The 16,585-nt window shown below is 38.6% G+C and overlaps 1 protein-coding gene and 1 long non-coding RNA gene across 5 annotated transcripts; one reads left to right on the top strand and one right to left on the bottom strand.

The window, feature by feature from the left end:
* Window positions 1-1,058: 1,058 nt before the first annotated feature.
* On the top strand, window positions 1,059-15,352 carry LACTB2 (lactamase beta 2). Of its 3 annotated transcripts, none has more exons than XM_088130982.1 (7): window positions 1,059-1,239; window positions 4,198-4,358; window positions 6,687-6,810; window positions 9,132-9,310; window positions 10,661-10,809; window positions 12,232-12,313; window positions 15,214-15,352. In XM_088130982.1, the coding sequence occupies exons 1-7, from the start codon at window positions 1,118-1,120 to the stop codon at window positions 15,288-15,290; spliced, it is 894 nt and encodes a 297-aa protein (XP_087987108.1). In that variant the 5' UTR covers window positions 1,059-1,117; the 3' UTR covers window positions 15,291-15,352. The 3 variants fall into 3 exon arrangements, with proteins under 3 accessions (XP_087987108.1, XP_025028937.2, XP_007438237.2); XM_025173169.2 differs by having other exon boundaries at window positions 1,061-1,239; window positions 4,195-4,358; window positions 15,214-15,348; XM_007438175.4 differs by lacking the exon at window positions 15,214-15,352 and adding an exon at window positions 13,482-13,746 and having other exon boundaries at window positions 1,062-1,239; window positions 4,195-4,358.
* Window positions 7,768-16,584, bottom strand: LOC148213748 (uncharacterized). Of its 2 annotated transcripts, none has more exons than XR_015794097.1 (3): window positions 15,955-16,584; window positions 14,361-14,469; window positions 7,768-7,894 (listed from the first exon to the last, which is right to left on the bottom strand). It is a non-coding gene; the product is annotated as an uncharacterized LOC148213748 (long non-coding RNA). The 2 variants fall into 2 exon arrangements; XR_015794098.1 differs by having other exon boundaries at window positions 15,933-16,457.
* Window position 16,585: the final 1 nt, after the last annotated feature.

Raw genomic sequence — 16,585 nt, 5'->3', positions numbered from 1 at the left:
CAGATGGAAATAAGCAGGGCAAAGGAGTTCCCTCCATGAATTCTCCACAAACCTAATTCCAGTTTTATTTAGGGCTATCACATCTGGACTGCTAGTTAGCTTAATTCTTTGCTTCCAAGAGTGGTTATCTAGTTTTGCAACCCAGATCTAGTAGTCCCAATGTTGATGTCTGTTTCTTTGTTTTTTAGATAGGAGTTCTCTGTCAAGTCCTGCAAGGCTGCCTCATTATGGCAGAGGGGTGCTCCTGCAGGAAATGAGCGAGAATCCCAGCTGCCCAGCTAAAGCAAGCAGGCCCCTATATTGGGCAGCAGCAATATAAGAAGATGGTGGGGGCATCTTTAGATCACTTTACTAGAATAGGGAAGGCATCATGTCATATGGCACAGGAGAAGGTAAATAGCAAACCACTGTTCTATTTTATCAAGCATGGATAGAAAATATAAAGTAATTGTCGACATCGTGCCAGATAAAATTATCTCCTCTAGTACGTTAGCATAGTATCTTATGGGGGATATATATTCATTTATCCAGAAGACCAGCTGATAATAAACAAGCTTTTATTGAACAATAACATTACAGAACTAATAATGTAGGATATATGTTGCATAAAGATAAAGACAGATGTTAGAAACAAACTCTTCCAGGGTATTATTACAGAATGATTGCTAAAAGCGCCTCCCTCTTCTCTTGCGCGTACTGGACCAGCTTCTCAGCCTCCCCCGCCTTGGACCTGCTGGTCTGCAAAGCGCGTCCCCGGGATCCCCTCGTTCTCTCCAAGTTCTGCCCGCCTCGCTCTCGAGGAAGCGCCCAGTTAACTCTTTCCTTACATTCCACACTTGCAGCAATCTCTCTTTCCCTTGCACTGTGTGCACATGTGAACCCGGACCGTGGAAAAATCGCATTCTTTAACACCCTGGATTTCTTCGTGCCCCCAAAAATTCTGACCAAGGAGGGGAGCGAGCGAGAAAATTAAACTCAGCCGGTGTTTACAAGAAGCCAACAAGTGAAGTCTCCATAGTCGTCACTCTATCCTTTTTCCTATCTCTATATCGTTTGCTCCTCCTCCGCCCGTCCCCTCTGTCGCCGGGCTCAGGTTGGCCGCGAGAGCGGTGCGAAGATGGTCTCCGTGCTGCCCAAGGTGGAGCAGCTGTCGGCGCGGGTGGTTCGCGTCCTGGGCTGTAACCCCGGGCCTATGACGCTGCAGGGGACCAACACCTACTTGGTGGGAACCGGGCCCAGGTACGTGGGAAGCAGCTCGGGCGAGGGGCAGACGCGGCGGCCGGAGCTCCGGCCTCCACCGCCTCGGCCCTGTTGGCTCGGCGGCCCCGGTGGGTAACGCGCTTCCCTGGCTTGAGCCTCCCGTTCCGTCGCAGCGGCTTCCCGCTCAGCAAGGCGAGGCTCGGGCGCCACCCGGGAATTCCTCCTTCGGCCCCCCGCGATTCACGTGCGACTCTGAAGATGCACCCGAGCTGCCTACCGTGGGTGGGCGTGGGGGACGGCAAAGAAGATTCCTCGTTGTGGTGCCAGAGAAGGCGGGGCCTAGATAAAATAACAGAACACTGCTTTGCTCATCTTAAACGCCCCCCCCCAAACCATAGTGGGGGAGACATCGCTAGCAGGATTATTCTGTGCACGTACTTAAATGTAAAAGCCTCGCAGTGTGTGTTGCGGCCCTCTCCTCTCTATTCAGAAATCCTATCGAAGTCCAGGGGTCTTGCTTCCCCAAAAGTGCAGGCTTAGGACCCTTCCTCATTGTTGTGTTAAAGTTAACTTTTTAAAGTTAAGTCCAGCCTTAAACTCACAGAAATTGCAAATCCCTATTCTGTTTCCTTGACAAAGCCAGGAAGCAGGACAAGTTAAGGAAAACAATCTTCCTTTCCTTTCCGATAGAGCAGTGTTTCTCAAACCTGGCAACTTTAAGATGTGTGGACTTGAACTCCCAGAATTCCCCAGCCAGCTCAGCTTCAAACCAAGTTTGAGAAACACTGCCACAGAGCATCATCCAGTGGCAGGGAAAACAACACCAATGAATCTCCTTAATGTGTGGTGGGGAATGGTTAGGCAAGTATGGCATATGCGCTTTTAGTCACCCCTCAACTAAGAGCTTGCAGGCACAGAAATGCTGCACATCTGTGAGCAGTGGGTTGGCTGTTTCTGGATATGAGCCTTGTGTTCTTTCGCAATGGTGCTGACCCCGTGTCTGAAAACAGCATGGCTCACAGGTGCAGAGGAGAGCCCATGTTCAGAAATGGCAGGCCAGTGGCAGGTCAGAGATAGGGAGAAGGGATTGTGAGAAGCATTGGGGACACTCCCCTTCACCCCACACTCCTTCTCCATGGCTGATTCCACACTCATTGGAGGAGTGGAATGAAACAAGAAGTAACAATTAATAGTAAGCAAGCTCCATCCTAAATTAGTGCCGCAAGGAATAGAAGTGCTGGCAGCAGGTGGCCCTGGTCAGCAATACCCAGAAGTAGCCTGTGTAGTAGGTGTGGTGCTGTAGAAATAAGTAAAATGGCATCACTCCCTAAACAATAAAAACGGTTTTAAAAACACGTTCAAGCAAATTTTCTTGCTGGCAGAAGCACTGTAGAACCGGTAATGCCTGACAAGCCACATCCACAAATATCCCCCTTTCTCAGTTCAAACCAATGTTCTGTGTAGCTGAAAAGAGCTCTTTTCGAAAGTTATTTCTCAAAAGCCCTAAACCTGAAACAGGTCTAGTGCTTTCATAAGTACGCTAAATCTTAAGCGCACAAGTGCAAATAAGGACCTTATGTAACACTGACAAATACTTTAGAAAGAGCCAGCCAGGCGTTGTGTGGGCAAATGCCTGTTGGTCATGGGTCTGGAGCAGGGACCAGAGGAGAGCGTGTGTACCCACCACAGCCTATAATGACCAAAGAAGGGCCGACCCTCCCTTCTTCACTATTATCAGTGAAGCATTCTAAGTCATATTCATGGCAAAAATTGGGTCAAAGAGGGAAAATACTACAGGTAGTCCCCGGGTTAAGAACACCTGAGTTACAGACAACCCATAGTTAAGAACAGAGCCTACTGTAGCACAATTTGAGTTTAATACACAATGGTTCGAGTTCATTACACAATACTACTTAAACAGTATTATACAATAATACTGTTCTGGCTTACTTACAAATTCAACTTAAGGAATTTGTATGTAAGTCAGAACAGTATTATTGTTCCGACAGACCTTGGGAACAGAACTCGTTCTTAAACTGGGGACTGCCTGTACTTTAAAACTGGAATTACTGTAGCTAACTTTAGGCCGCCTTTACTGTGGGATGGATGAAATCAAGGCAATGTCAGGTACACAGGTCATTTAAAAGCAGCTGGGCGTGCTCATGATGTAGTTACAGGCATCTGAGGATAAACACTGAGTATGCTATCTAGGGCACATGATTTGTTCTTCCACAGCCCTGATCCTGAATCTTGGCTGATACAGTTTAGTTCTCCTCTTAGACAATATAAGTCTTACTTGGAATCTTGTTCAGCTTGTCATGTCTTCTTTTGCTCCTGGCAATATTTTTCCCCTTCTATGGGCAGCTTTCTCTTCATTACGCTTTTATTCTTTAATCCACTTTTACTCTTTGATCCACTGTTTTATAAAGTATCATTTCTTTCATTCACCTGATTAGATTTCTGCTCCAGTGGGTTTTTTCCTCCATTATCTTTCTTCGCATAGGCTTGTTAGCTGTGTAGTATAATATTATGAAATTAAAAGAGGCTTCTTTGGGACACCAACCCACTTGAGATCTGTACAGTTCCAACTTTACTCGGTTTAGAAAGGCACTTGGAAACTTGTTCTTCCAGCAGGCTTTAAGGACAGATGTGTTATAAAGTGTTCCCCCTTGGCTATTTGAACTAGGCTGCTTATTTTTCCTGATATAGAATTATGAGTTAGCTATTACTTGTTTGATCTTTACATATAATTTTAACTTTTTTATATAAAATAGGGTATGTAAGCTGCTCAGTGACAACCAGAGAGGCATATAGGCCCAGTTTGCAGTTTATATAATTTTCTTCAGGATTCCAAATTACACAAAAGGAGTGGGATCTAGAAATGTTTCTTTTCATGTTACATTATACTTTTTTTTCTGGATCAAAAAGTTGCTAGAATTATTTTTTTATTAACCAAGCCTGTATCTTTCTTGGGCTAATCTGTTTTTATTATAGAAGGATCCTTATAGATACAGGACAGCCATCTATTCCTGAATATATAAACTGTTTGAAACAAACACTTCATGAATTCAACATTTCCATCCAGGAAATTTTAGTAACTCATTGGCACTATGATCACTCTGGAGGCATATCTGATATTTGTGAAAGCATTCCAACCAGTAAGTATTTTCTTTAATTTTTAAAATTTGTATACTGCTCTTTAGACACATCCAAAGCAAGTTATCAGTATTTTTCAGCACAAACCTATATATCCAGAGGTAGTCTCTTTGTATTCAGTGGTCCTTATTCCTAAGTAAGCGGCTACAGGATTTTGACCATAGTGATTTGAGAGTCTGTTACAAAGCAGACGGGGAAAGAAGGAAGGATGTCAGAAATGTTGGACTGTTGGACTAAATGTTTATTAACAGATATGGTGGTAAATAATTAATTCTGAGGACCAGCTTCTGACAGAATTTATCTTCTTCCCCAAGCACCAGTTTTAAGTATACTTAGCCAAAATTAAAACTAGCAAAGATCAAGTATTATAAAAATATAACATTTGCTGTGTGTTAAACTAAGAATTTATCTTAAACAAGCCTGACCTCTTGCAAAGCCAATCCTTTATGTGTTTATATATTCACTCATAAAAATTGGAGATTCCATCTTCTTTCTCTTGCTGATCTGGGAATAAGTTCATAATTATTACTGACTCTTATCTCAGTACCCATTTGCATCAGTCTTGTTGATGTGCATATTGACATTCAGTATCTGTCAATTTATATATAGCTTTCAGTCTTGGCTTTCACTCTAATTCAAGCAGAGAACATACATAAGAAATAGTAGTGCCTGCAGGTTCTTGCTGTTTATGTCATTGTGATGAAAACAGTGCTGCAGTGTCATGCCACAAGTTCTGACTCTGGGGGGAGTGCTATCTAGTGACACATATAGAAAAAGGGCAGGGTTTGCCACCATAATGCTTGCAGCACTCAGATCCCCTTGCCCCCTCCCCTCTCCCCCTGTGCTGCTGATAAAATAAGTTGAAATTGGTATGCAGTTCAGTAGATGTTGTCCCTATATTGTCAGCATCTTAAAGTTGCCCCAATTTACAACAGAAAAATAGTAAATTTAGATACATAAAAATTAGTTAAAGTGAGGCCTTAACTTTCACTGTCTGTTCTTTTTGAATGTATAAAGTCAAACATTTATTTTAAACAGAAGGGATTTTTATCACACCTTTCTTTAAAGGCAAGCACTTACCTAAATTACATTATTACTAGGGTGAGATGAATGATCTCACAAACACTAGCAACAAGTGTTCTTCCTAGCTGTATTGACCTGTTCAAGTTAAGCTACTCCATAATGCTGCAGAAATGGGTCTTTTCAAATCTCTTCATAAAAGCAGAAAATGGAGCCTTCTTTGCAAAACAGACAAATTGCATTGGCTGTTTTAATACTTGTATGCATGTTTGCTAATACGTGCTTTAACGATTGCTTCATGAGAATCAGTTAACCTTGTATAATCTGCTGTTGCAAAACAAAACAAAATGTTAAGTAAATATGCTACTGCTTGTATGCAAGCCCTGTTTGTACACATACAGGGACCTGCTAGATTGTGGCTATAATCTGGAGGCTGTAGTCAGAATTATTTGCATAATAGGCAGTATGCATAACGTAGACTCTATGGTTTGCCTTGATCAGGGGTCCTCAAACTTTTTAAACGGGGGGCCAGTTCACAGTCCCTCAGAATGTTGGGGGGCTGGACTATAGTTTGAGGAGAGGAGGAGAGCCGCCGGATCCAGCATACCTGTCATGTAGAATAGTCCAGCTCTGCGATCTCCCTCCTCGTGCATCGCCTGCAGCTCCCGACACAGCCCCGACACTTCCACTTCTGACCGACAGCAGTGGCAGCCAATCAGGCGGGCAGGCTGGATAAATGACCCTGGCGGGCTGTATCCAGCCCACGGGCCATACTTTGAGAACCCCTGGCCTTGATTGACCTGCACTTGCATAATAGCATAAATCCTTTCCATGAAAAAAAAAAAACCCACATAGGGAGCTCTTCACAGAACCTGCATAGGTGCTGATGCTAATTCAGTTATTGATAAATTCACTACCCATCCTATTAAATACTGTCCATGGACTTTCAGGATTGGGAAAGATTACAAATGCTATCAGTAATAAATACTGATGTGCACAGTATCCTTACTATATCCCCAAGGATAAATGTTTTTGTTTATTTCTGAGAACCAGGTATTCAAACTATATCTATAAAACAGTAGTAACATGTAAGCAGCCTTTTAAACGCAGCATCAGTTTCCAAAATTTGAAATCAATTGAACCTATTTTTTAAGTCTGTGTTTAAGATCAGAGATGGTCGTAAGTTCCGTGTGTTTCAGTGCGTCAGTCCTGAATCCATCTAGTTCCAGCATATTGTGTTTTTTAAAAAGTGCTGTACTGATTTCCAACTAAATTCTGATCCTAAACATATTGTTTAATTTTTAAATTAGGTTATAAGTATTGCATAAGTAAGCTTCCCCGTAACCCACATCAAGAAGAAGTAATAAATGGAAAGCAGAATTATGCGTACTTAAAAGATGGAGATGTTTTGAATACAGAAGGAGCCACTCTCAGGTAAATGTTAATATTTGCACATTGATGTTGTTTGCAGGTATTTCGTATGCAAGATTTTTTTCAGTTGATTTGTAGGTTTTATCGTTTCAGAACTAAAAAGCTTGAAGAGACCAGTTAGGATGGATTGATTACATGTTTCACCTAGCTTTCAGTACATACAGTACACAGATTTAGCAAAGCTGGTGCTATGTTATCCTTGTACCAGGTCACGCAAATACAGTTGTTTAGAAAATGTGTTAACTACATTAAATTGTTTCCTTTGGGTCTGTTGTTTTCCTACCAATTCTGTGGCATTGTAAACCTTGGTATAAATATTTGTCATGTGCAATAGATGGGTTTTGCACAGCTGAGGGTTGTTCATTCACTGCAACTGTTCCTTGAAATATCAAAAGTAATCAAGTGATACACACCTTAGTGGTGTTTTCTTTAAATTAAAAACATTATTTTATATAGAAAATATAGTTAAAATACAAAACAGAGAGTACAGCAAAGAAAGAAGATAGAACTAAAAGAAAAAAGACAAAAACTAAAATAGTGAAAATGGATAGAAAGATGAAACAGAAAGTGACTTCCGACTATCTCCAATACCGATATAAATACAAATTAAAAGAAAATTAGTCTCTTACCACTAATTAATCCAAATTCACATTATTTCTATCAACACAAACCATCTAATCATTAAAACCAACAATCAAAGCCTCATTTTTTTCCCACACAAGCACATAATCTAAGAAGGGTTGCCATGAGGAGACAAATTTAGAAACAGTATTGTCTCTTATTAATACTGTTAACTTCGCCATTTGAGCCAAATCCATTAATTTAATTATCCATTCTTCAACTGTAGGTATTTGGGGATCCTTCCATCTTTGCGCATATAACAGTCTTACGGCTGTGATCATATACAAAAGCAAAGTTCCATATTGTTTCTCCAGTCCTTTTTCCATCAAACCCAATAAGAACAGTTCTGGGTTTTTTTTTTTTGAATGCTCACTTTAAGAATCTTTTGAATAGCAATACATATCTGATCCCAGAATTTTTTAGCCTTTTCACGGGTCCACCAAAGATGATAAAAGGTTCCTTCACCCTGCAAACATTTCCAACAAATATTTGTTACACCAGCATACATTTTTGATAACTTATCAGGAGTTAAGTACCAATGATACATCATTTTATAAAAATTTTCTTTTAAATTATAATTCAATGTAAATTTCAAACCTTTATTCCACATATTTTCCCATTGTTCCAACATAATATTGTATCCGAAGTTTTCAGCCCATTTAATCATGGATACCTTGACTTGTTCATCTTCTAAATTAATCTGTAATATCTTACACATTTTAGCAGTAATATGTTCATCATTTCTACAAAGTTGAATCTGAAAATAATTTGTTTCATTAGCAAATCTATAATTCTTTCTGTCCAGCTTGAAATGTTCAAACAATTGCATATGAGTAAACCAATGAAATATAAAACCTTCTAACTCTAACTGTTCTCTTGTTTTCAAACTTGGTTCCCTCCTCAAAATTTAACAAGTCTTTATATTTTAACCACCTCATTTCTCCCACATTTTCTCTTCTAGTAAATGCTTCCTGAGGTGATAACCACAAAGGTACATTAGGAGACAATCTTACCTTATATTTATTCCAGATCCACAGTAAGGCATTCCTCATATAGTGGTTTTTAAAATCCTTATTAGCTTTAACTTTATCATACCACAAGTAAGCATGCCACACACCTTAGTGGTGGCTTGATTGGACTACCCTAGTGTGCTTTACTTGAGGATATCTTACCTGGTCCAGACTGCTGAGCAAAGCTAATTATAGGCAAATGTAACTATTCTTCCAAGAATTAACTGGCTCCTGATAACATCTTCTGCACAACATTCAGAAGAAATTTCTCTAAAGCCCTAAATAAGTTGGGACCCTCTCCTTTATGTGTGTGTTTAGGCTGTTATATCTTCAAGTGGGGCTCTTTTCTCGGTATACATGGCAGGGCTACACGAGCTTTCTCGGTGTTTTTGGTGGATGGCAATTTGCATAAAATTATTGCTGGTTGAATCCTTGGTGTGATTTTATCTGTCCTGTGAGGCCTTTGGTTTCTTGACTTAGTTAAACTTTAACTACATCTTAATTTGTCCTCATTTAAAAAAAAAAATTTTTTTTTTAATTGTTCATAGCTTTGCTTCCATACAGTATAAAGATCAATCATTTAAATTTTGGATCTGAGCTTTTTAAGTGTGGCTTTGTTAGCCACTGTAAGAGCTTTCTTCAATTTATACTTTGAATATTATAATCACATTTCACTTTTTTGTCATTTTGCAGGGTATTATACACCCCAGGGCATACAGATGACCACATGGCTTTACATCTGTTAGAAGAAAATGCCATATTTTCTGGTGATTGTATCTTAGGAGAAGGAACAGCTGTGTTTGAAGACCTTTATGACTACATGAAATCTTTGGAAAAGCTCCTGGGAATTAAAGCTGATTTAATATACCCAGGTAAGTTATATGTTTGACATTAATTATAGTAGCTCTTCTCCATGAGTATAATTCTCTTGAGTTGCTCATAGCCTGCAGTGCTTGGCTAGAGATTTTTGATCTCATTGTCCTATAATCACAGGTACTGTGGAAATAGGAATGGGTGCCTCTGTCTCATTGACTCCTGTTTGCAAGCTGTTTTGTGATTTTTCTTGGTTCATAAAAGAACATTCTATGCTAAAATGTTCCAGGTTTCAGACTCTCACTTTTGTAAATCTACATCTAGAGCTTCACAGAGAGAAGCCACTCTGGAAGGAGCATTCAGGTGTTTTTCATTTAAAATAAAACACATTTTAATTTCCTTGTGCTTTTGGGTGTAATGTCATTTGCTCTTTCCTTCCTAGTAAATAGAGTGTATGCTAAATGAAGAAAAGACTTTGTGAAAAGTCCTTTGGCTGCTAAAGTGTCTGTTCTTTACACTCCTTCTCTCCCTCCTTCCCCTCTCCCCAACTCCCCTTAAGGAAAACACTACTCAAAATTCAGCACCTCAAAAATAATGTATGAAAGAAAATTTTAAAAAATCAGATGGAATATCCCAATAATACTATAGGGAAGGTCTTGTATGATCCAAACCTGCTTTAAAATGTTGATGTTTTGGGGGTGTAACATTTTGAGTTCAGGGCTGTTAATGTTAGAATTCACCCATTTATTGCATGGATTTATCCTGTTTTTTTCTCTGAGAATGCAAAGTGGTCCAGGTGGGGTAGAAGTTCTCCAGTCTATCCTCACACCTATTATTTTGAAATGTAATTGGGACCAAAACCAATGAATTGGCCCAAGATAACAAAATTGGCTCCATAGTTCAGCAAAGACTTGAACTTGTACTTTTTTCACCCCTTCCAGCATTTTTATCACAATTCAACAGTTTGTTTGTTTATACTACATATAGGCCACCTGACCCCCAGAAACTTTGGGGAGCTTACAATTAAAAACTTTTTAAAAAGACAAAAGACGAAAAAGAAATCTTGAGCAGCCCAAAGACTACATGTAACCAGAAAAAAATCCATTAGCAGGAGCTCAGCCTTCATCCTGCCTGAAAGAAAAGCCAGGTATTTAATAGCTTCTTGAATGTCGGGGGGCAGGCAGGGGCATCCGGATTTCTAGGGGTGTCATTCCAGAGGGAAGGTGCCACAACAGATATGGAGACATAACAAAATTAGAAGATATTGGGCTCTCATGTTAGCTTTGCCAATATGAACACTTTAAATCATCTCTTCTTAAAAATTATCCTGTATGCACTATTAATTAGTAAGTTCTCCTGGAAATGTGTAGAGAAACATCTCTGGAAAAAAAATGTTGTTGTCTTTATAGGACATGGTCCAGTAGTAAAAGAAGCAAGAGCTAAAATTCGGGAATACATTTTACATAGAAATGCACGTGAGCAGCAAATCCTACAGGCCCTGGATGAGAGTGCTGGGAAATCTCTCACAACAGCGGAACTTGTGAAAATTGTTTACAAGGTATAAGTGGCATCTGGTTTTGGATAAGAACTAGATTTCAGTTATGCAGAAAGCAATGCGGTAGAAAAGAAATTAATGTCTCATAGCAAGAATAGTTTTTATCTAAAGAACACCATGTATATGTACTTGCTTTCAGAAATCATATTGCACCAGATCATATTTGTTGTATGCTGTGAAGTATACAGTATTAATAGTTATACAAAAATGTTCAGACTATCATGTTTTGTTCAGACTTTAAACACCCCTTCCAAAATCAGATTTTTTTTTTTGCAAAATTCTCTAATGAAAAATAGTTTTTTTCAAAAACACTATGTCCTGAATGCCTCAAATTGCTTCCAGCTTGAAGAAATTACTTCCAGAAACTATCAAACTAACCCCAGGTTCACTGTGGTCCAGGAGGAGGTTCACCATGGCCACGGGGAGGGGCAGGGGGGTGCACGGTGGGCATGGCATGTTCCTAAGCTCTAAGAAATTTTCTGTCCCTGAATCAGTGAGTTCTCTATATCCCTATTATCTTATATTTTTGCAAAGAAGCATGCCTTCTCTGTAGCAGCACCTGCCCTCTGGAATGAGGTCCCCCCCCCGAGATTTGAATGGCCCCTACCCTCCTGGTATTTCGAAGGGCCTTGAAGACCTGGCTCTTTACCCAGGCCCTTGTGATTGAAGCCCCCTTTTCTTCTTCTTCTTTGTTCCTATCTGGGTTTTTTTGTTTTGTGTTGTTTTATTGTTTTAATTTTTTTTAACAATTTGTAAACTGCCCAGAGTTGCTGGAAGTCAGGCAGCATATACATTTAATAAATTGTTGTTGTTGTTGTTGTTATATAGCTCTAAAAATGTTTTGCAGAATGATTGACTCAAACTATACCAAAGTCTGCAATGTAAAAACAAGGGCAAAACACTACCTGTGTGGCAGAATCTTAATAATAAATCAGCAAGAACAAATTTGCATGAGTACTGAGAAATTTGAAGTTAGTAATGTTAACTTCAGTAACGTGTGTGTGTGTGTGTGTGTGTGTGTGAGAGAGAGAGAGAGAGAGAGAGAGAGAAATACTTTTAATTGTAAGATTGCATTAGGAGAAGAATTACCATCCAGAGAACTGTAAAACAAGTTTTATTATTTTTCCCCTGCTTTCTGAAATTCATGATAAACTTCTAATAATAGTTCATGATATAACCTGGAAAAAGGAAAGTTACTCAGAGAAAATGTCTAAGTTCATATTGAACTAAACCAAGCTTCTTGGTAGGGCTAAACAGTCCCCCCACCAATTAAAATAGGAATTGCTCAGGCAGTAATTTCGTCCATTTGCGTCAAAACCCTGAAAAGTGTTTTAATCTGTACCAAATTTAAGGAGTTATTATTGCTGTTTTACTTTAAAAAAATGAAGCTCCATTAATATGTATCTTTTGAATACTTTATTCTAGGATGTATCTGACCACTTGCATAAATTTGCAGAAATTAATCTCAAACAACACTTGAAGAAACTAGAAAAAGAAGGGAAAGTGTGTAAGTAGCTTCACTGTTTATATATAACTATTTAATTTTAACAGCATTCTCATCCAATTTTTATAGAAATACAAAACCATTGATATAGGATAACAATAGAAACTGGGTTTTTACAAGCAACCATTAATGATAAGCCAAAATTTGACTTGTTTTCTATGGTGGTAGGCACAGCCTCTTGTTTTTACTTGATTCCTTGTGCTAGTAAAATCAACTAAATAACTATGCCTTGTCCAAGCCAAGTTGCTCCCCAATCAGCAAGGATAATTAATAATTAAGATCACCCCCCCCCAGATATTGTGTATTGTAACATGCTTAAAGGTTCCCAACTATATATGATTACATCCAAGGATTACATAGAATGTGTCTTTTATTTACACACTACTTCCCAATGTGCTGGTCAGTGGCCCCCATGTGTATGATAAATCTGCCTGAGAATATCCCCCAACTCTCTGGCATAAATTTTATTGGATACTGGAAGATGAAAGGAGGACAAAATAATTCTGCTCGCAGATGTCATTTTACCAGTGTCTTATATATTGTAATCTTTAGCGACAGAACTTGATATCTTTTTTAAATCAAACCTTTCATAGCCAGCATTCACAGCATTCCAGAGTCCTGTGATCAGGATTCAGGCTATTCACAACCAGCAGGCATTTATGAACATCACAGCATCCCGTGGTCATGTGATCACCATTTATTTATTTAAATTGCACACTTCACAGCCAGCTTCCAAGAAGCAGAGTCAATGGAGAAGCCAGCAGCGAAATTGCAAGTTGCAATCACATGTCTCACTTAACAACCACGCTCCTTAGCAACAGAGTTGCCAGTCCCAATTGTGGTTGTTAAGCGAAGACTACCTGTACTCTTCATACTTTCTTACTTGGTGAAAAAAAAAATTAGCTTGTGTTAAAAGTATTATACAGGTGGTGGGTGGAAGGACTAAAACTATCTGACAAAATGCTTCTCAGCATATGAGCATCAGAAAATATGAAAATTAGAATAACTACAGAATTATTTCATGGATCCTAATGTATCTTTTTAAAATATAGCTGAGATGTATATGCATTTAGGTATTTTTTCATAAATATTTGGGATACTTACTCTTGGTTAGGACATTATACATGTTTTACTAATATGGTTACTTACATGACCTTTTTTTCTGTTGCAGTATATGAAAATTCTAACTTCAAGTGGAAAAGCGTTTTATAAATATGGCACATTTATAAGTTTGACAAACATATGCTCTTCTATATTCTGAACTTAAAAGCACTAACATTTATCTTTTGATAGAAATTTTAAAAAAAGCTTCGCTCTAATGGGAAATGCATAAGTACTTCAGTCTGATCTAATGAGAGAGTGAGGCCATTAAATTTGACTATGTTTTTCTGCTTTTCATCAAAATGAATAAAATAAAGGCCAGTTGTTCAGTATCAGTATGTGTAACTTTAGATGAAAATATATACTAATGCTTCTAAACATAATTCCAGACTAACTGCATATAAATCACATACACAGATGGACCTGTATTTTCTGTTATTAATGTGATTAAATAATAATGTGTCAGGGAGTCATTGGAAGAATCATTCAGGATGGAACAAGTCAATTGTTTATGTCAAAACAAAATAGTCAACAAAACTTTCTCTGGTTCACTTGAATACTTTTGCAACACAAACATTTTGGTTCAGGGAACATTATTATTAATTAAACTTGTATGCTGCCTGACTCTCAGCAATATGAGGGTTTAAGCAGATTTTTTTACATATTTCATAAATGTCTTAATAATTTAATTTCCTCTATGATGTTTATATAACCCAACATAATCACTATTTTTGTTTATATTTAGTTTTCTTCCTTTTTTATGTATTATAACCATATATACATACGTTGTATACTTTTTCAGGACCTTTTTTTTTTACCTTGACTGGAAAAAGACTTGATATAGTATAGGATTTGTATAGATTAGTAAACATTACCACTATGATGATAACATTCACCATCACTTTAAATATAGTTGAATAAAGGTGTGAAATATTTAGATTTCAACTACCTCTGTCTGCACATCTCCAAAGTTGAAAGGGTTAATGATAAAATTCTGTGCTGCTTCAAAAAGCATGAAGGATGGTGACAGATGCAGGCAAAGATACAAACACCCAATTCTGTAATTTATATAAAGAGAGAAAGAAAATAGACATTAAAAGCATAACACAGAAAAATTTATTTTATATTTTTAAATTTCAAATTTGCCACTGCCCATCTCACTGCAGAGCAACGCTGGGCGGTTTACAGTAAAAAAATAAATATTAGTTAAAATATAATAAATATGAATTAAAATACATTACAAAAATACTTCCTATGTAAATAATAAATATCTTAAAGCAAATTCCTCACTAGAATTTTTAACCTATTTCTTCAGAATCAGCCTCACCTCAAGCATCTCTTTCCCTGCTTACTTTTCCTGGTATTCCTATCTTTCTGTAAACTTCAAAGTTTAATCAAAGGTTATGGCGGAGCAGTCTTAAAGCCCACCCTTTTCTGGCCTCAGTACACTAACCTCTGCCCCCAGTTTTAAAAGGACCAAAACTTTTTTGATATCTAGCAGAGGAAGAAGCTGGATTATCTGCCTATGTTCATGTGACAGAGAACATCTTTCCCTTATCAATATGAACTGAGTTTGTTTGGCCTAAAAGCTGATAAGCTATGAATGTCTGAACTTGCAGCCTTTACATTCACAACAATGCTTTTTCACCAATATGGGGAAATGTGCCTCTTAAGTATCAATCTACAATTTTCAGCATTCCCTAGTAGTGTGAGATGCTGAAAGTTGTAGCTCAGTAACATTTGGAGAATGCTTAGGAGAAGCCTGTTCGGGATAATAACAAGTTGTGTGATCTTTATTTCAGTCATGTGGAATGACAGAAATATGTGTTTTGAACAATGCTGCTGCATACTACTGGATTTTGTGAAAAGTTGGTATTGATTACACCAAGCATCTCATCTGAACCCTAAAGGAGAGCTATATGGTGACAATTAAGCAATATGTGTGTCAATTAGAAAAAGATTAAAATATACAGTATTTTGTGAAATAAAGAGTTCGTTGACTATGAAAAAATAGAATACAAAAAGGTCTAAGTGAAAAATACATTCTGTTTTGAGCTCAGAATGAATAGACATGTTTAGAACATTCTATCCTATGTTGGAACTTCCAAAATAGGTCATTGCTTATAATCTGAAAGAAAGAACAGGCAAGGAAAAGATATGGGGGAAAGGTGATAGGAAAACCTTATTCTAATGTCACTCAGCACTGTCTTCTAAAATCACCTCCCCTAATCTGGGAGTTCTCCAAATATGTACACGTCAATTCCCAAGCGGGTATAGTTAGTGTGGAGAATTCTGCAGGTTGAAGTCCACACATTTGGGGGGTAATGAGGCTGGGAATAGCTATTACAAAGCTCCTTTTGAGTTGGGCCCGTGCTGAGGAACTGAATAAGCCAAAACTCAGTTTTGCTTCCCAGGTATACATTTTAAGTTAAACTCTTTTGCACAATGAAGGATGGCTATCTAGTCTCTAATTCAAATTGTTATTGATTGGATTCTTATAAAAATGAGGCTTTATTCTTACCCTGAATCTTTACAATACCTACTTTCCAGTGATAATTGTCTCTGCGACGACTTTTGGTATGTTTTCTGAAACCCAAAGTATCTGATGGGCTTGGATTTTTATTTGACCGTCTGCCTTTGGGATTCACTTTCAAGGTCGACAGAAAGTTTACAGTAGAATTGCAGGCATTTGAAGTTGTAAAACCTCTTACGCAGTAAAACGAAAAGAGGGGAGGAGAACAAATTAACTGCCTTAAATTAATACTGGAGCCGGATTCCCCAGTACACCCTCTAGATTACAACTCCCAAAAAATCACGGCCAGGAATCCCTACTTGAACAGCGCCCAACTGGCGAACGACTGCGCGGGAGACCGCAGCTTCAGCGGATCACAGACGATCAAAAGTACTCCGGAGACGCGCGGCGCTCCGCTGGGGAGCCTTTTTGTGATTGGCTGACGTTCCTCCTGAACGTCGGAGTGACGCGCGAGGGGCTGGGCAAGGGACCTCCCACTTTCCCTACCGTTTACTCCCCAAGCGGTCCCAGCGGCCTTGGTCGCGTCTTCGCCCGCCAATCAACTGCGAGTTCCGGATCTGGTCCGCCTATCCGAAAGGTGGTGCTGTCGCACATTTTCTGCGACGACCCACAAGGAACGAGGCCCCTCCGTTCGAGTGGAG

The sequence above is a fragment of the Python bivittatus genome, unplaced genomic scaffold (assembly GCF_059951505.1).
Source record: "Python bivittatus isolate LINGU-HERP-01145 unplaced genomic scaffold, Pbiv_v1 ctg000840_np1212, whole genome shotgun sequence".
Taxonomy (NCBI): Eukaryota; Metazoa; Chordata; class Lepidosauria; order Squamata; family Pythonidae; genus Python; species Python bivittatus.
The sequence above is the reverse complement of the archived record's forward strand: the minus strand, read 5'-3'. Positions and strand labels throughout refer to the sequence as shown.